This window comes from Bos taurus, chromosome 17 (genome assembly GCF_002263795.3).
Source record: "Bos taurus isolate L1 Dominette 01449 registration number 42190680 breed Hereford chromosome 17, ARS-UCD2.0, whole genome shotgun sequence".
NCBI classification, from domain to species: Eukaryota; Metazoa; Chordata; class Mammalia; order Artiodactyla; family Bovidae; genus Bos; species Bos taurus.
Window position 1 is genome coordinate 69345110 of NC_037344.1, and position 19351 is coordinate 69364460.

The following is a 19351-nucleotide window of genomic DNA, read 5'->3' on the forward strand; positions in this document are numbered from 1 at the left end:
TTTCACAAGAAGGGTTGAAGAGGTTTATTAGCCCGTGGCAAAATACCAAATGATCAACGATGATGACGACAGCCACTCTCTACGAGCCACTTGGCGCTGTGATCGCATCCTACAGGGCATTCCTGGTTTCACGTCTCCTAACAGGCTGCCTGAAGAAACGAATGCCCTCAAACCAAGACCCGAGCACAAAGGGATTCCAGGGACCACTGGGGAGGAGAGAGCCTGAGAAAGCCCTCTGCGATCAATGTTGGGGGTGGGGGTGGGGAACTCTGCCGGCCAATTTGAATTTCCAAACTCAGCAAGAGGGACACAAATGTGCAAGTCAGGGTCTCCTGGCTCGGGGCCAGGGAGTGGGGGCAGGAGAGGCAGAGCAACAGTGGCAGGACCTGAGAGCAGGCTTCTCCTACTTCTTCCTCCCGCCTCTCTCCTTGAGCGCCAGGTGGATGACGGCACCGTTGGCCATGTTGTAGTAAGCCAGCGAGTTGGAATCCTTGATGAAAATGCCCTAGGAAATAGAAGGAGTGCCTCAGCCCAGGGCAGTGTGAGCACAATGAGCTGCTTCACAGCTCCCAACACTCTTAGCAAACACAGGGGCTTGAAGGCACGAGGGGCAGGAACGGGAGTGGCGCTGGGCGGGAGTGCAACACTCCCAAGAATCTGGCCCTCATCAACCCATGAATGTTGACTCTCAAATCGTAAGATTGAGAGACCAGCTAGTCCAAGAGCCTCATTTTACAGAGAAGGAAACTGAGGCCTGGAGTAGGGATCAGAGTCAAAGTCCAAAAAGGGTGAACGCAGCAGCCCCTCATCTGGCCGTGCCAGGGTGGCTGGGCCGCCACCTGTGTCTGAGCACAAAGCCGGGCTGCCTGAGGCCACACTCGCTGGGGTGGCTCCACCCCCGGGGCAGGAACCTACCAGAGCACCCCCAAGTCTTGTCCCCAGATGTCACTGAGACGTCCATACCCCACACAAGACTGTGCTGTGACCCTGCCAGAGCCTCTCACCCTGTCAGACTAACCTGCCCCAGCACCCGCCACCAGCATCATGGCTTCTAGGATGGACTTACATGGCCACAACGAGGCATCTCCCCACTCCTGATCCCACAAATGACTTAGCTTCTGGGACAACAGAGGACAAGGGCGGCTGACACCCAACTCACCTCGTACTGCAGCTTCTGTTTCCCTGCTGGCATGCCTGTGGCTTCATGAATCTTCACCTTGATGACGGAGACCTGTGGGATGGAGGAGCGGTCAGCCACCCCTCGCTAAGGTCAGCTGGAGGAAGCGTCCCCCTGAGGCCTTGGTGCCCCTGTGCCTGAGGCCAGTTGGGGGCAGCAACTCTTACCTGGTCTGTGAGGGGGAGGGTGAAGACCAGCACCTGTCCATTCAGTTTCCATTCTGTCTTATCCTGCATGTTGGGCACCTGGACTTTGATGGACACTGGACCCTGCAAATCAGGAGTGGCCATTATGCCGGGGAAGTCCTGGGCCAAACAGGAACTACGATCTCTAGTCCCGGGCCCTTGAGACAACGTCACCTGTCCATCAGGACTCCTGGACTCTGGCCTGATTTACTACTGACACCACCTGTGACATGGAACAACTCACTCCCCTTTTTCAAGAACTGATCTCTCTTCTTTAGAATGATCCCTAACCTGCCTAATGGTTAGGCTGGAGCTGAAGAAGGGACATGAAAGTGCTCTGCAAGCCTCAGGAAGTACCACAGGGGAAAGAACATGAACTGTGAGGTCAGAAGACCTGGGTTCCCAACTCAGTGAAGCAGCTGATCACAACTGCTGGCTGGTGAGGCTGCAAGCCTTCAGTAAAAGGCGTGGTTCTATCCCAGCACTTGAGTAGGTACTCAAGAAATGGAAACTACTGTCAGAAAGGAAAAAAAAAAAGGATCTGCTCAAATGCCCTGGGGCAGTGGGGCTGGGACTGTTTCTGCCTCCTCACTAGAGCCTGCCAGCTTCCCCAGGCCCCGGAAGTGCCAAGGTTCCCAGCCCTTGTTCCTAATATCCCAACAGGATCCCTACAAGACTCCTGAGGGCGGCAACTGGAGGCAAAGTTCACAGAGAAACGAAGAACTGTCCCCAGGATTTCCTCCTGTGTCCTGAACCCCCTTCATACTGGAGCCCGGCTGCCTGTGCAGCTGGGCCTCCCTGCTGGCCTCTACGACCGTTCACACCAGGGGGACCGCTGACAGCTGGCGGCTGACCCCACATCAGGCATGTTGGGCACTTGGAAGCCTCAGAAGCCTCCTGGGCCTCCAGCAGCTGACCTAGGTCCCAGAAGCCAAAACCAGGGGAGCAGCACAGGGTGGGCCAAGGCGTGTAATGGGGGCAGGACGGTCCCCCCGACTTGTCTAGACACTGCACGTGTGGGCAACTCTGGGTCACATGCCTTGTTTCTGCGCAGAAACTCCTCCTCGGGCATGAGGCTGTCCTCGGTCTTCAGTTTCTTAGAGGCAGGCTCGTCTTCCATGGGAGGCGGGGGGTGGACAGGCGGCATGGGGGCTGGAGCAGGGACAGGTGCCACGGGTGGGGCGGGCACAAAAGCTGCAGGGCAGGAGTGAGCAGCCACGTGAGTGGGAGGAAGGCGCCCAGGACCCCGGCGGCTGACGGTGAGGGGAGACTGCACAGGTTTCCGACTTCTCCCAGGCAGAAGCATGAAAGACCACTCCTGGCTGAGTCTGGCAGCCAGTGAGCTCCCCAGCAGGGGACCTGGGCGCCTGCCCAGACCGGGTACCAGGAAACTGGAGGAAGGGCGGGGCCGACGGAAGGAGCAGGAACCGCCAACAGGCCTCAGCGCCCGTTCAGGCCTGACCCCACTGGGTGCACATACCCCAGGTCTGCCTCATCAGCCTATCTCCCCCAAGAGCCAGGAGCCCAACCTCCTCCACCCCAGGAATCTCTCACAGAGCTAAGTCGAGGCTCTCCTCTGGGCTGGAGCCACAGCTCGAACAGCTGGCGCTCCCCTCAGCCACTGCTCTGCTCCGGGCCTGGTCTGTAGCACTGACCCAGTGGCCTGGAAAACGACATGACACTGACCTGTCGGCACAATCATGGGTGGTGGGCGAGGCGCCATGATAGGAGGGGCCGAGGGAGGCATGGGCACCACGTTGATCCTGGGCGCGTGGATGATCGGCGGCATGGGGGCGATCACTGAGCCTGGGGGCAGCCGGACCACGGATGCCATCGGGGGCCGGGGCATGACAGGTACTGCGGACACAACTGTGGTGCGGACGGGAGGCGGCATCTGCGGGCGGGAGGGACCCGCGGGTCACGGGAAGCCGAGGCTGCACCCCAGGGCACACCAGCCGGCAGCCGACCCCCTGCAGCCTCTGGGGACAGCATTGGATAGCCTGGGGCTAAGAGCGCAGCCTCACACGGGGCCCTGACAGAACCACAAACCACACGGAGAGAGACCCAGGGCGACATTCTTGCCGCTTGGGACTCCACCCACTGAGAGAGAAACTGAGGGGACTGCCCTTGACTCAGTCCACCGGAGTCAGGCCAGCGGTCCTCCAAGGCCCCTTAAGTCCTCCCGGCCCCCCGACCCAAGCCTGCTTCTCACATTCGCCACCCGCCTCCCTCCCGGTTCCAGCCCTTCCACACAAATGGAAGGCCAGCCTGGAGGTTCCCACTTCTAACTAAAGGGTTCTTTTCTCTTGATTTGACCCATTCTGCCCTCAGGCTCCTGTGAGACCGCTGCCCTGAGCCGGCACTGTCCAACCCGGGGAACCCAGCTCCAGGGACCCGTCCGGGGTGGCTGCGGGCTAACCGCGGGCGGCCGGGGCACCGATGTAATGGGCGGGGCCGAGCTGGGGATGTTGGTGGCTGAGGACGGCGGCGGCGGCTGCTGGGGGATCTCGTTGGGCTTGCTCGGGCCGATCTTCTCTTTGGTGTCATCCTCCGGCACCAGGCCCTTCGCCTTGTGGATGGCCTCAATCTGCTCCTGGAGGGTGATGTTGGCCTGGGCGGCCTGCTGGGTCCGGGCCATGCTGCCAGAGTGGCCGTCCCAGGTCACCTGCATGGGAGGCGAAGCCACACTGGTCAGGGCTCCCGGAACTAAGCGCAAGTGGGGTGCTGGCAACAGGAAAGGTGGTGGCAGTCACCGAGCCGCACCTTCTCTTCCGGCTTCTGGATCTCCTCCTCGCCGATCTTCTTACCGATGGCCGTTTCCTCCACACCAAAGATGTCTGTACGCCGCTCGGCCAGCTGCTTCAAGCTGCTCTCGATATCCAGACCTGGACAGAGCCAGACAACAGAGGCGGGCAACAGAGAGGAAAACTAAACCCGGTGCCCGGCCGACAGGACGGCGGCTCAGTCGGTGCAGGTGGAGGCTGTTCTTACGGGACACAGCTGTCTGTGGGTCCCAGTGCCTCGTGCCAGCCCTCTGAGCCTGGGGAAGGCCGCCTGATGAGCACTAGGCCTGGAAACTGGAGCGTGTCCAACCCCGACTTAACGAAAGGCATCTGAGAGGACAGAGCCACATGAGCAGCGTGGCAAGCAGAAGAGCCCGGACTCTAGAAGAGGGGTCTCCAGCCTCCGGGACAGTCTGCTCCCTCCCTGTAGGGCTGCTTCTCACAATCAAGGGACCAACAGCGCCCTCCAGCCACCACAGCCTCCACTCCAAGATGGCCTGGGAGTGAGCACCCCTCCCGGCTGCAGTCAGATCCTGCTCCAGGATGCCGACGGGCACACGCCACCCACCTCGGGTGCCCGCCTCTGCAGGGTTTCTAGAAAACAGGCGGTTCTTTTGTAGCTTCCTAGACCACACCTATCCTCAAAAGCTCCTGCTGACCTCAAAGCTTTCTGCATTTGATTAAAGCAAGTTGACTATTAACTTAAGAGATCCCAATGGGCCAAAGTGAATTAGGGCTGAGTCAAAGGAGGGGTGTGGTCCGAGTGGGGAACACCCCACCTCACCTGGCGCGTACACCTCGTCATCGCTCTGCTTCTCACGGATGGAGCGATCCCGCTGCTCCAGCCAACGGGGGTCGAGAAGCCCAATGCGCATGTGCTCCTGCATCTTGCTGGCAGGGATCTTCTCCCCAGTAATGGGGGACACAAGATACTCATCGGGAGCGGGGGCTGGAGGCAGAGGCTTGGAAGCTGAAAGGCAACAGAGGGCCGAGTGAGAACCTGGGTGGCAGCCTGGGTTAAGAGGGTGCTGCTTCATTCTTGCACTGCCCACGCAGTGCCATGCTTTCCCAGGCCCTGTGCGCTGAGCCAGGGCACCACAGACGACCAAGTCCCACGCCCTGCTGTGGGGCCCACGACACAGGGGCTCCCAATGCCTTATGACAAGCCCCCATCCTGGAAACAAACACAGGTCTGAGAAACACGAGGCAGAAAAACGGAACCCACCTTTTGGGTCATAGTCCTTCCGGACAATAACCTGGTCTGGAGTTGGGGGCAGAGGAGGTGGCATGGGTGTCTCCGGGGGTGGCGGCACTTTCTGCCCTTCTTCTTCATCATCCGAACCCTGAAAAGCAAGGCAGTGGCGTGACTCAGAGCAGGAACGAGAAGCCACCTCCCTGCAGCCGAGCCCGGCAGCTCACAGGGTGGCAAGCAGCCGAGGCCCCTGCAGGCCAGCATCCCCATGCTAAGCTCCCTGGGCAGCCGGGGCCAGCCGGCAGCAGGCCAGGCAGCTTCCTCACAGCTTGAATGGCAGCGCTGGGGGCTGTGGTGCTGACACTCTGCCCAGGCATTTCCAGCAGCTGGCACCAGGCAGTCCCAGGAGGCCAACGGCACTTAACGTGCTGGGGAGGGCCATGGGGGGCAAGTCAGCGCTCAATGGGAGCCACGCACAGAGCAATGCTGGGAGGGAGAGAAAAAGTCAATTCCCACAGACACGTGGGCCTTTCTTCTCAGGCTGCACACAAATTCTTTCCGAGGGGAGGAAAGTGGCTTGGCTCTGGAGACTCTAAGCCTGCGGGGAGGCCTGGCTCGAAGGGGCAGAGGCGCCCAGAGGAAGCACAAGCTACAGTCAGAAAAGCTCTGGAAACTGCTGATCGTTTGGGCCTAGGCTCAAAAGCATCCAAATATCCGGCACAGAGGGTTCCCTAAGGAGAGCCAGCCTGGGGGCGGTAGTAAGCGGGGCCTCTGGGCAGAGGAGGACGGTCACCAAACAAGCCGGCACGGCTCACGGAGCCTCGCCTACGAAGGGACCTTTGTTGCCTGAGCTGGAAAAAGGGACACCTTACTCAGGACCCAGGCCTCCTCTCAGGCGTCAAGAGGGGGCTGGCACACTCACTCAGAGGAGCGCACCCCCTTGCCCTTGGCTCCAGGAAAGAGTCACCCCAGGCCCCCCAGGAGCGCACCTCGTCCATGTCTTGTACTTGAGTGTCCTGGTCCAGCTGGGACGGAGGCTCCTCCGCCTTCTCCTGTTTCTCGTCCTCCTCATCGGACTCAACCTCCATCTCGACCTCCTCGCTCTCCCCAAACTTCTCGTAGCGCTCCTGAATAAGGATCCGGGCCCCCAGCTCCTCCGGGGTGGTGGGCGGGGGGAAGTTCCCTGGCAGAGGGCGAGCAGGAGTCAAGGGAGGGCTCCGCAGACACTCCCATCAGAGGCCTGTCGGGCGGCCCGCCCCATGCCGTCGGCTCTCAGGGCTGGGGCCGCCTGGTCTCTCTCCCACCCCCAGAAGCCCACCCAGGGCCGCGCACAATGCTATCTGTTGAACTGCGTGTAACTGGGGCAGCAGAAGGACCGAAGTCTTCTGGAAACAGGGAGGAGACAGAAGACTCCCCGGGATCCTCCTGCTCCCTGGGGACAGCCTGGCCCACTCCCCGGGATCCTCCCGATCCCCGGGGACAGCTTGGCCCGCTCTCCCAGGACGATGGCGCCAAGCTCCTGGCTCTGCCAACAGGAGTCACAGACCAACCTTGCTCGTTGGGTTGGAAGTCCACTGTTTCCACCACCACGAAGTCATGCCAGTCGATCTGAGCGTAGGCAACCCGCTCCTTCTCCTTCTCCTCCTCCTCCTTCTTCCTCTCACGCTCCTGGAACTTGGCCCACTCCACGCGATAACACACCTGAAGGGAGGGGAACGGCACAGTGCTGAGCGGAATCAGGGTCGGCTCCCAAGGAGGCTGTCAGCTCCAGGGCCTTCACCAGAGCCAGCGTCTCCTTCAGAACAGGAGGCTGCTCTGCCCACCAGAGGGACTTCCTGGAGCAGACTATGGAATCTGCATCTGGTTTCAGCCAGGCCCAGAGGCTGGACAGGATGAAAATCTGAATGCCAGAGACCTCTGTCTGGGCCCCAAGGGCAGCTCTCTGTTAGAACCTCAAAGTTTTCTGCTTGAGTTGGCGGGTGGCGAGCAAACTCCTCCCTCCCAGGAAGTCTGTGTGACAACCACGTGCCCACAGGAGCCGCGGCTGCCTGACAGCCTGCAAAACCGAAGGCTTCAAGCAGCCTCCCAGAACAGCCAGATCAACATGCCTGGTCTCCTGACTCTGTAAACCAGACTTCAAAAGGCAATTGTTGCCCAAGAACCCATTCAAAAGCTGGCTTCTAGCAAAAGAAGAAAACCGGAGACAGAGAAGAGAAGAGAAGAGTGGCAAGTTAGGGACCAGAGAACCCAGGTTTCTTTGCTCTTTGCAGCCTCAATGCCCTTCTTCCCACCACGACTGTGCCTGGAGCATAACAAGGGGCCGATTCAGAGACCATTTCCAAACACACAGCAGAACCCACACACTGTAACTTGTGCGGTCAGTAACTGGTTGTAAGAAACTCAGTTTAGGACTTCCCTGGTGGCACACCTGCCAATGCAGGGGACATGGATTGGAACCCTGATCTGGGAGGATTCCACATGCCTCAGAGCAGCTAAGCCCGAGCACTCGAGGGCCCGTGTGCTCTATCTCCTGAAGCCCACGTGTCCAGAGCCTGTGCTCCGCAACACGAGAAGCCCACACGCCGCACTGAAGAGCAGCCCCCACTCACCACAACCAGCGGAAGCCCGCACAAAGCAACAAAGACCCAGCACAGCCACAAATAAGCAAAACTATTAAAAAGGAAGAAAGGAAGAAATTCAGTTTACCTGGTCCAAAACTTCCCGGGGGTTCTCTGCCTCCTTCTTGAGTTTGGTAAATAAGCCTTTGGGTGGAATCAAGATCTGAAACACAGAAGAGTTAAAGCACCTGTTAGTGCAGCACAACACGGGACAGAGCGGCCTGCGGAGGAGAGAGGAGAGCACGGGATGACAGGGCCAACCTCAGCTGCACTTGACTGGGCGACCCTAGGCAAGGTACTTAACCCCCATACCTTGGTTTGCTTCTACAAAACGGTGACGCCGCCACTTAAAGGTGGCGTTATCAACGTAAAAGGCTGCGAGGATTAGCAGGGAGTAAGTAAAAGCACCAGCAGATCGCCATGCACACCGTCAGCATGCAGTGACTACCCCGGGGCGGATCTGCCCTTACGCTTCTGCACAGGCCCCAGGATCCCCAGTGACCACGCTGAAGACTGCAGCCCACAGGTTCCCCTCCCGGGACTTCCACGCCCTGCTTTCTCTGCAGCGTTTTATCCACGGTGTTTATCACCACCTGACACACACTAACGGTGCGCTTAGTTGTCGCCCCCTCGCTAGACCAGTCTCCACAAAGACAAGAGATTTTTGTCTTCAGTTCACTGCTGCATACCCAGAGCTTGGAACAGCGCCTGGCACTCAAAAGCTTATTTGCTAAGAGAGCAAATGGTGGCCTCGTGTAAAAGAGCCACTCTTTCCAACCGGCCCAACCGTACCCACCCTCACTGGCAAAGCGGCTCAGCCCCACTCCACCCTCCCTGTCCCCCTTCCCCAAGAACAGATCTGTTCCTGGAATTCCCAAGTCCAGAGACACACCAGCGCCCTCAGGTTAGAGTGCTAAATGTCCATACCCAGGTTCTGAGGGAGAAGGAACAGGAAGCAGTTAACCCTGGAAACAGCCCGCTAGGGGAAGTTAACCCAGGGCTCACTTAAACTTGATACTGTAATAACCCTCGGGTCTGGTGACTTGAATGGCTATCCAAGGCCATTCAAGTCCAAGGATGGAGGAGAGCCGTCACTGGAGACAGCGTGCTCTCCCCCGGGGCCCCGCCCAGGCACCTTGGTGTACTGCTCCACCAGCTTCGTGAAGTAGTTGAAGAGGCTGTGCTGCGGGCGCAGGAAGTCAAACTGGTAGTTGCGCTGCTCTTTCTGCATCAGCTGGGTCAGAAACTGGCGCCCATTCCTGGCCACAAACTGAGCTGTCAGCTTCACCACGTCCAGGTCGAAGGCTGAGATGGAAGGGGGGTCTGCGATGAACTCAAACTCGGGAGGGGGCTCTTTGGGCACAATGGTTTCTTGTATCACTTGGGCTTGAACCTAAGATGCAAAGGGAATGTGAGGCGAGAGGCAAGAGGTGGACTGGCTCCAGAGACAGGGCAGGCTCGCACCACCAGAGGACGGCATGGCTCTCTACTCCTCTGTTAATCACACGCATGCCCCAGCACGTGGAGGGAGAGAAGCCCAACTCAAAGAGCATCGATGTCTCGGCCAAGGGTGGCCTCAGCTCCTGAGTGGCTTTCTGAGTGAGAACCGTGTCTCTCTGCATGTCCCCTGCTGCCCTGAAACTGAGGACCAAAACTGGGTGGCAGAAGATCCAACAGGGATAGTTTATTAAATCCCACCCAAGGGGGACAGAGGATGTAGGAAGCCCTACACATGTGCAGAGGACCCCTCATCTGACCTCCACACGAACCATGAGTGGACACAAGTACTGGGAATTCTTTCTACAGATGAGGAAACTGAGGTTGCCTGAGGCACCAGGAGTAATCAATTGCAATGCAAGGTCTCAGAACCTTCTCCAACCTTTATTTCCCACAGTAACACAAGGGGTAGCCTTTGTCACCATGGCTCGGGAGGGAGCAAAGAGAAAGGTCGGTCCAGGTCCACACAGCAGGCAAAACGTGTCCTCACTGACAGCCCGAGTCCTCCACAGTGCTACGAGGGTATGAGGACAGGCCACACAGAAGGGCCCCGGGAAGGTGAGACAGGAGAGAGGGACACACAAGAAGGGGTCCACAAGCCACGCCGTGGCACTGCCCCGATGCCATGGTCAGGCAAGGAGCAGGCACTGGGAGCCTGGACTTTAGGGTCCTGACTCCGTGGCCATGGGTGGACTGTGCTTCCCTGAGCCTCAGAGTCCTCGTCTGAAAAAGGGTCATTTTACTGGCCTCCTCACGCAGCCCGTGAGGCACCAGTGAGACAAGGCTGCCAAAGCTCTGAGCACAGAGCTGGACAGGCATTCAGCCAACGCCAACTGTCAGCAACCCTCTGCTGTGTGAGGCTCAGCATCCACCTCTGTAAGATGCGGACAGAGGCCTCACGTTCCTGCCCGTGTGGCTGCGGGGTGTGGACAGCAGTTCATTGTCTCCCTCCCCCAGCCCCAGGGCAGTGAGGTGCAGGGCGGGCTCCCACCTTCTGGGGCAGCTGCTGCTGGGAGGCCTGCTGCTGCTGCTGCATGACCTTGGGGATGGCGGCCGAGGGCTCCTGAGCCTTGCCCTCCTTGAACTCGCTGACCTTGTGCCGGTAGTAGGCATGGTAAGGGTCGTTGGGGTTCAGGAAGTTGAACTTGGGGTTGTTGATCTCGTTCTGTCGTATCCTCGCTTCAAATTCAGGTCCATTTCTAGAAAAAGGGAAAAAAGAGAAGCATCGATACCCCAGCGCTTTCAAGTGCTTGGACCAGAATACGGCTCACTCAAGTCCCATTCTTGCCACCACCCACCACTCGAACGGGCCCCTCCCTTGGCACAGCAGGTCACCTCCCCGAGACTCCTGGCGTCAGCGGCCGGCGCCCCTGCCTCCTGCAGCCCACGCAGGCCTCAGCGACCCCAGGGCCTCAGACCTCCGTCATTCCTGCAGCACCTCTGCCAGTCTCGCCAGCTCTAAAACCAGCTCACTAGCGCCCTTCTAATAAAATGTATTCACTTCGAAGAAAATACTTTCAAAGGAAGGCATGAGAATCCCCCGGCGTCTAGGGGTTAGGACTCCACGCGCTCTCACTGCACTGCAGAGGGCTCTGGGGGGGGTGGGCAGTGGGGGTGCTGCGGGGGGAAGGGGGCAACAGGGGGAGGAAGGCATATGTTACTACTTCAAATAGAAGTCACTATGGCTTTGCTAACAAAAGGCATCATACGAGTCAATACAATGAAATCAAAGCAGCATGGCACGGTTCAAGTTCAGTTCAAAGTTTGCTGAGACTGAAAGCAGTTCTTAGTCGAAAAGCAGGATGACTGAGTGCTTGTGAGGCATCAAGGATGTGTTAACACTAAACTGAGATGCTGGCCTCTAGCCAGCAAGGATGGAAAAAAAAAGAAAACGTGAACAGGGTTTAACACCTTGTCCAAGTAACGGCTATAATCACCTCCTTTACTACTGGGTGGACTCATACAGGAAACACTGCTCTCCAGGGCCCGGGGTCCAAGCTGCTGCGTAAAGCACACTCAGGACAGTGACGTGACGTCAGGGAGGCCCGTCTCTCTGTATCTGGAGGAGTTTCCCACACACACCCTATGTCCCCAGTGTGTATGCCTTTAAACCCTCAGAATGAAAAACGTCCCTCTCGTGATGTATAGGGAACCCTGATTTTTTAATAGAGTCCCAACAGTAACATTTCAAGGTGTCACACATCCACAATACCCGTTATCAGTCAGAAAGTGCACTCACCTTAAAGACACAAGATATGGATGTGTTCAAGTTTGGGGTTCACTACTGACTTACCAAGTTACTGAACATCTCTTTGACTCAATTTCCCACGGTAAAATATGGCTAAATACCACCTTCTCTCTCTACTCTGAAGTATTGAGAAAACTGATGAGTGAACGAGAAGCCAAAGTCTATTGAACCACACAGGCCTGAACACCCCAGGGCCTGTTACTGCTCTGAAGGCTGGAAGGGGCTGCCCTACGAACAGGAGAGGTGACTTGGGAGCCAGGAGACGGCTGTGGGGCCTCCCTTACTCCTCCGGCCAGAGCCCTGCTCTCAAGAGCGCCCCAGACACACCAAGGGGCGGCTCCAGAGGCTGGGGGCAGCCAGTCCGCCCCCCGTCCTCAGACTTCCACGCCCCGGCCCGGTCACCTGAAGAGGAGGCGGGGTGCAGGCAACGCTGTGCCCCACCTTAGCAACCTCGGCGGCCGCGGTCATCAACACCCCGGCTAGCTCCTCCGCAAGTTCTGGTCACACTCGGCGGTGTGACTAACACCGCGAGGTCTGGGTGTGACAGTGTGCTAGCCCAGCTGAAGCCCATGCTCGAGGACGAAGGGTTCCCCCCACCGTAAAATAATGTGAACCACACAAGGTCGATGTCCACTTAAATACGGCTAAACAACGCTGCCACCCAAAGGGCTGCCAAAAAAGGGGCTCTGGGTGTCTTCTCTACCACCAACTCCTAAGCCATAACCTCACATCTGGTAACGATCTGAAATATAAAATGACGAGAGGACAGACATGCTTATTCCAAGCTACTCTGTTGCTTTAAATTAGCTTCCCTGGTGGCTAAAAGGTTAAAGCGTCTGCCTGCAATGCAGGAGACCTGGGTTCGATCCCTGGGTTGGGAAGATCCCCTGGAGAAGGAAATGGCAACCCACTCCAGTATTCTTGCCTGGTGGGCTACAGTCCACAGGGTCGCAAAGAGTTGGACCCGACTGAGTGACTTCACTCACTTATGTTTAGAATTATATTCTCTAACATAAGGAATAGATTTCAGCAGGAAAAAAAAAACATGAGTCTGACTCAACCCAGCTGGTGGGACTTTTTAAGGGTAATTTCCACTTCAGTTTCTTGACAGGAAAATGCAGGGAAGGGAAAACCAAACCTAGAGAGAAAAAACTCCTTTTGGAAAACCACACTGGCCTGGTGAATTTTACTCACTCAATACACGTGAACCCCACACAAGTAAAGCAGAGGGTCCTGCACGTTTGCTTGAATCCAGCCCGAGAAGCTGACCTGTCCCTTCACGGCAACACTAACGAAAGCAAGTCCACAGACTTCAGAAACGCCTCCGAGGCAATTGGGGCTTCCCACGTGGCATAGCGGTAAAGAATCCATCTGCAACGTAGGAGGCAGGGCCGGAGCCACAGGCTCAACCCCTGGTTCGGGAAGCTCCCCTGGAGTAGGGCATGGCAACCTGCTCCAGTATTCTTGCCTGGAAAATCCCGTGGACAGAGGAGCCTGGTGGGCTACAGTCCAGGGGGTCGCCAAGAGTCAGACAGGAGTCAAAGTCAAGATCTAGAGATGCGGACGTACAAATTTATTATTAAGGAACTTGGAAAGAATTCTTATTTCTGTGGTTGGCACAAAATGACTGGAAAGCCGTTTGGCAAAATGTTTAAGAAATATTTTAAAATGCTCTTTCGGCCAGCAATGTGCCACACAGAGTTTTCTTCTAGGAAAAGACTTCCTCCCAGCTTTATGTGCCAAACTGAAATGCTCGAACAACCTCCAAGGAAGACACAGAGGAGTGGGCCAGGTCAAGGAAGGCCAACGCCGCACACGGCGCGTCTTCTCCGGAGAGGAGCAGGCGGCAGACTAGGGGCGACCCAGGAGAACGCTCAGCACCGGCGGATGGGAGAAAGCAGGGTGTGAGAGTACCTCCACCAGTACAAGGACCTAAAAAAGGACGCCAAGACCCAGGAGGACAGGAGAAAGCGAAAACAGCTGGTAGAAACTATTCTGGCTGTGAGACCGGTAATTCGTCCTCTAACATCTTCTTGCTGTTTATTGTCTTCAGAATACCCGGGGAAAAGGGGAAGAATGAGTGTTACTATGATATATTAAAGTTATGCGTGCAATACCTGCTGCCCTAAGTCAGACATGGCCCCATAATGTTTAATCAGGCACAGAGCCGTTTCAGCCCAGTATCCAGGTTAATCAAAGCCTTGGAAATGTGGAAGGTTAATTTACACGGAGCCTGACACAGTGAAAGACACCAGAGGAGCCTCTTTCTATGTTTCATTTCATAAGGAGGCTGAGAAAGGAAGGACCCGTCTACTCAATGATGTTTTTGCCTTAAACCAAAGCTAGCCCACTCCTAGACGGGGACACTGTCCCAGGGTCAAGGTGTGGTTCCCTGGAAAGCGCGGGCCTGACTGCGGGCAGCGCTCTGCTCGAGGCTGGCTACCGTTTCCATGCAAGCAACCGTCCAATTTAGCAGCAGCCAGAAATCCAGACTTACGGTGCAATCTCATTTCTAAGCAGTGACAACCAATTCAAAAGTTAGAGAAATCACTGAGAACGAACAAAAGATCTGAAGGCTGGACGTGGCCTGCTGGCTGCCAAAGGAATACTCGAAGTGCACTACACCAGGGATGGCTGACCTTTGGAGTCAAGTGGCCATCAAGGAGACTCCATCTGAGGAAGCGTGGGTGTGCTCAAGTATAATGGGGAGGGACAAGAGGAAATCCAGCTGACTTCCACGCCATCTGGGCTGACAGCTACACGACGCACCCAAACTGCACCCGGTCCCCTCTCTCCGGCCTCACAGTAACTCTGTGGGGGGCATGCTATTCCATTCTGCAGCTGGGTCAGGAATGCAGTCCTTGCTCCGTGAGACTGTCTACTCCCTGTTCTGTCTTCCTCAGGCCAGCAGCTCAGAACGGACACACATCTCTGACAAAACAGTCTTCCAGGCACTTCTTCAGGCCTGGTTAGGAAGCACAGGTTCTTGGTGACGCTGGAGCTGGGTGGGCCTGTCCTCTGCCACCGCCAGACCATGTTAGAGATGCCAGTCCTGCCCACAGCCGACCTCACACCATACTGTGCTCTCCGATGAGCTGACAGGCCTAAGCCTACAATGCCACTCTAAAAACCCAGCTGTTACCTCGTGAGAATTCAGTTCTGTGCTAAAACCCACCTGTGACCCACGCGAGCAGGAGCAGCTACGTTACCTGGCCACGAAGCTGGCAGTCTTGTCAACGATGTTCCTGACCTCCGGAGGAGGGTAAATAATACCCACCACGGGCTTGGATGGGGTAGAATCCTCCTTTGAAGATGCTTCTTCTTCTGTGGGCTGTGAAAACAGGAAAAGGAAGGCCTTTAAGTCTCTGGCTTAGTGTCGAATGCCAACCGTTAAACTCCTCTAGGATATTACTGAGAACACAGACTCTCTCCCATTCAATTCATCACGACTTCCTCAAGTTCGGAACCTCTGCTCCCGAAGAACCACTTCTCTCAACAGCTCTGGGCGTGCACGGGACTCTCCCAGGGACCAATGAGAAGAGCGGCCTCCCTGGCTCCCCTCGCTGGACCACCTCTGCAACACTGGGAGTCTGCATTTTCACCAAGCGTCCAGGTGACTCAGATGTGTGGCGGGGGGAACGATGGGACATCGATCTGACCACATTCTGAGAAACCAGAATCCAGAAGGCCGTGTGTGTATCCCCACACCCTTGGATGTGCCTAATACAGGATATTTCACCACCGTCTGCTGAATAAAGAAATGGGAAACTCCTTGCTGGCCACTCCTGCCTCGAATGCCGTTTCCCTCGACACCCATTCTACGGTCTAAACCACCATTTAACGTTCAAGAGGTCTGTGAAACCACTGGAATGCTCAGCATTAACTGCCCTATAAGTTCCAACACTCTCTCCTCACCAGCTTCTTCCTCTAACAAAGGGCCAAGCCTCCCATGTTAGAAAGCTTCTCCGCCACCCTCACCTTCCCGACTGCTACCACCTTCCCCCAGCCCTCCCCTGGTAGCTCAACAGCCCGTGTGCCCTCAGGCTTGTCGCCCCCACTTCCTCACCTCCCACCTGATCCCCATTCCTATCAGGGCTCTTGTCAAAGTCAAGAAAGATAGCCTACGGCCAGCTACTGTGGTTATCTGGCCATGCGACCAGTGACCACCCCGTCACAAGAGCCTCACCTCCCGGGCCCTATTCTCACCTGTCTCTCTTGCCCACCGTCCCACCCAGGTCTCCCTCCTGGCTCCCGTTTCACCCCCTGCCCTATAATGTGAGTGTCCCCCAAATTCTGTCCTCTTTTCAGACTCACACTGTCCTCAGTAGGCACTGACAGCGCATCCCCCACTTTCCCAGCACCGCTAGGCCGCACCACCCTGCCCACACCAATGCCCCCCGTCACTCTCACGTGGCCACAGAGCCGTAAGAGCCACGGTCCCAGGCACTTTCATCTCCAACCACCTTCCTCGTGGACAGCCAACCGTGCCTCCAGTCACCCAGGGCAGAAACATGGGTCTCTTCTCCTTTCCTCAAGCTCCACATTCAGCGGTAAGGAACACTTCTCAAGCACAGAGTAGGTTCCACATACTTCTCTGAGCACTTTAAGCATATTACATCTATAAGCCTTACAGAGCCCTGTGATGTTAAGGATTCTTACTACTGGCATTCTACAGATGACAAACTGAGGAATGGAGACTTCTCCCTGCAGAGGCCCACGTGGCAGAACCGGGATTCCAACGCATTGGTTTAGAGGAGAGCCTGCACCATCAGCATCTCATCTTTCGTGATGTCAGTGCCCTCTGCCCCACACCCCAGCCACAGTGTAGGCCAGGTCCTCGTCTTTCAAATAACATGACCAATCGTTCCTCTGAGCAATTCTCCACATCACTGTCTACCTCCATTTCTGCAACACAAACATGTCAATTTCCAGCTTACATCCGTTCTTCTTCTCCCAAAAGCCTGCTAGGAAAAGTTCAAATCCCCAGTAATACAGCTCTTAAGTACCACTTTCCCAACTCCATGCTTTAACCTTCTTTACCCTTGACCAGAGGCACTGTTTGATTCCGACCTCAGTATCTCTGCACTTAAGTGGCTTTACCTGGCTTATTTTTCCCCAAATACTGGGAAAATGCCAGGGTTACAGAGGTACTTGCAGTGGTCAACAGATAGGATATGCTCAATAAATAAATTTGCTGAATGAATACAGAATGGTATTTGCCTGCCCCATCACCTACCTGGTGAACTACTGATTCATCCTTCTGAACACAACTTAGCTTACACTCCCATGGGCTTCGCCTACCTTAAGCTCTCCTCTAGCCCATCAAAGCAATGTTGATTAGAATCGCTGCCTCCACTGTTTAAAATAGCCAAGCATGGAAGGGCTTCCCTGAGAGCTCAGCTGGTAAGGAATCTGCCTGCAGTGCAGGAGATCCCAGTTTGATTCCTGGGTTGGGAAGATCCCCTGGAGAAAGGACAGGCTACCCACTGCAGTATTCCTGGGCTTCCCTGGTGGCTCAGACAGTAAAGAATCCACCTGCAATGCAAAAGACCTGGGTTCGGTCCCTTAGTTGGGAAGACCCCTGGAGGAGGGCATGGCAACCCACTTCAGTATTTGCGTGGAGAATCCCCATGGACAAAGAAGCCTGGACTACAGTGCATGGGGTTGCAAAGTCAGATACAACTAAGCAACTAAGCACAGCAGGCAGCACAGGACACGGAAGCAAATACCATTCAAACATCCATCGACAGATGAACGGAAGAAGAAGATGTGGTACACATGTATGATAGAATATTATTCAGCCACTAAAAAGAATGAAATAATGCCATTCACAGCAACATGGATGGACTCACAGTGGCATACTGAGGGAAGTAAGTCAGAGAAGGAGAAGTACCGTATGGCATCCCTTAGATCAGATCGGATCAGTCGCTCAGTCGTGTCCGACTCTTTGCGACCCCATGAATCGCAGCACGCCAGGCCTCCCTGTCCATCACCAACTCCCAGAGTTCACTCAGACTCACGTCCATCGAGTCAGTCATGCCATCCAGCCATCTCATCCTCTGTCGTCCCCTTCTCCTCTTGCCCCCAATCCCTCCCAAAATGAAATGATATAAATGAACTTACAAAACAAAAAGAGACTAACAGACTTCGAAAACAAATTTATGGTTACCAGGGGGGAGGAATAGTTAGGGAGTTTGGGAAGGTCATGTATACACCACTATATTCCAAATGGATAACCAACAAGGACTTATTGTATATCACAAGTGGTAGCCTGCATGGGAGTGGAGTTTGGGGAAGAACAGATACGTGTATATGCATGGCTGAGTCCTTTGCTTTTCACCTGAAATTACCACAACACTGATAATCAGCTATCAGATCAGATCAGATCAGATCAGTCGCTCAGTCGTGTCCGACTCTTTGCGACCCCATGAATCGCAACACGCCAGGCCTCCCTGTCCATCACCAACTCCCGGAGTTCACTCAGACTCATGTCCATCGAGTCAGTGATGCCATGCAGCCATCTCATCCTCTGTCGTCCCCTTCTCCTCCTGCCCCCAATCCCTCCCAGCATCAGAGTCTTTTCCAATGAGTCAACTCTTCGCATGAGGTGGCCAAAGTACTGGAGTTTCAGCTTTAGCATCATTCCTTCCAAAGAAATCCCAGGGCTGATCTCCTTTAGAATGGACTGATAATCAGCTATACTCCGATACAAAATAAATAGTTGTTCAAAAAGAATTCCTGCCTCATTCCTACTACCCGTACTTTATCACTCTGCAATTACTGACCCCCGTCTTCCTCTTTAGCTGATTGAAATCTTTTTAAGGGCTGTCTGAAACTACATCATTTACGGTGACTGAGACGATAAATATATTTACTAAGTATTCTCTCTTATCTGTCTCCCCACTAGTCCGTGACCTTCCTAAGTCACGAACTGTGCTTCACTCATTTGGCTAACATCGTAGCCCGGCACGGTGCTGGGCTTACAGTAAGCACAAAACAAACGCTGAGAGTTAACATTCAAAGATGTACCGTGCAGGCTGGGTAATTAGGGACTCCAGGGCAAAGGCCCAATTAACCACACAAGACTGGAGGATGCGCTAAACAGGGCTTCTCAAACGTTAATGAATCACCGTGGGATCTTATTAAAAACGCAAATTCTGATTTCAGAAGTCTGGGGTGGGAAATCAGCATTTCTAATCTACCCAAGTGCCGCTGGTCCGCGGACCTCAAGGTTGAGAACCACGGTTCTAACAAGGCTTCTTCCGCTAGCCGAAGGCAGGCGGGAAGCGCGCTGCCTCTTGGGACTTGGAGTCCCCCGAAATCCTCCTAAGCGGCAGCTCCTTCCTGCACGAGTTAGGAGCGCCCGCGTCGGAGGGGAGGGCCTAGGCCTGCTCAAGCGGCCGGTGGAGGTGCAGACCTCGCCGTACCTGTTTGGGCTCGGTGGCCGCGGGCGGCGGCGGGGGCACCGCCTGCACGGGTCCGGCCGGCATGACTGCGACGCTCAGGGCTGCCAGTCCGCCTCGGTGTAGGTGAGCGGTGCGGCGTCAAAGCGCCTTCCCCGCACCAACAGTACGACAAGCTCTCAAGATGGCGGCAGCCGACCGAATTGTCGCCGAGGGGGGCGATGCTGACGCACATCCGGACCCTCCCC

General features: G+C 55.7%; 1 protein-coding gene across 2 annotated transcripts; it reads right to left on the reverse strand.

Moving 5' to 3' along the window:
• On the reverse strand, positions 1-19298 carry SF3A1 (splicing factor 3a subunit 1). Of its 2 annotated transcripts, XM_059875892.1 has the most exons (17): positions 19128-19289; positions 14910-15031; positions 10444-10651; positions 9091-9348; positions 8044-8118; positions 6888-7038; positions 6327-6520; positions 5371-5488; positions 4930-5115; positions 4126-4247; positions 3782-4027; positions 3049-3256; positions 2402-2556; positions 1345-1446; positions 1160-1231; positions 387-505; positions 1-149 (listed from the first exon to the last, which is right to left on the reverse strand). In XM_059875892.1, the coding sequence occupies exons 1-16, from the start codon at positions 19188-19190 to the stop codon at positions 404-406; spliced, it is 2382 nt and encodes a 793-aa protein (XP_059731875.1). In that variant the 5' UTR covers positions 19191-19289; the 3' UTR covers positions 1-149; positions 387-403.
• Positions 19299-19351: the final 53 nt, after the last annotated feature.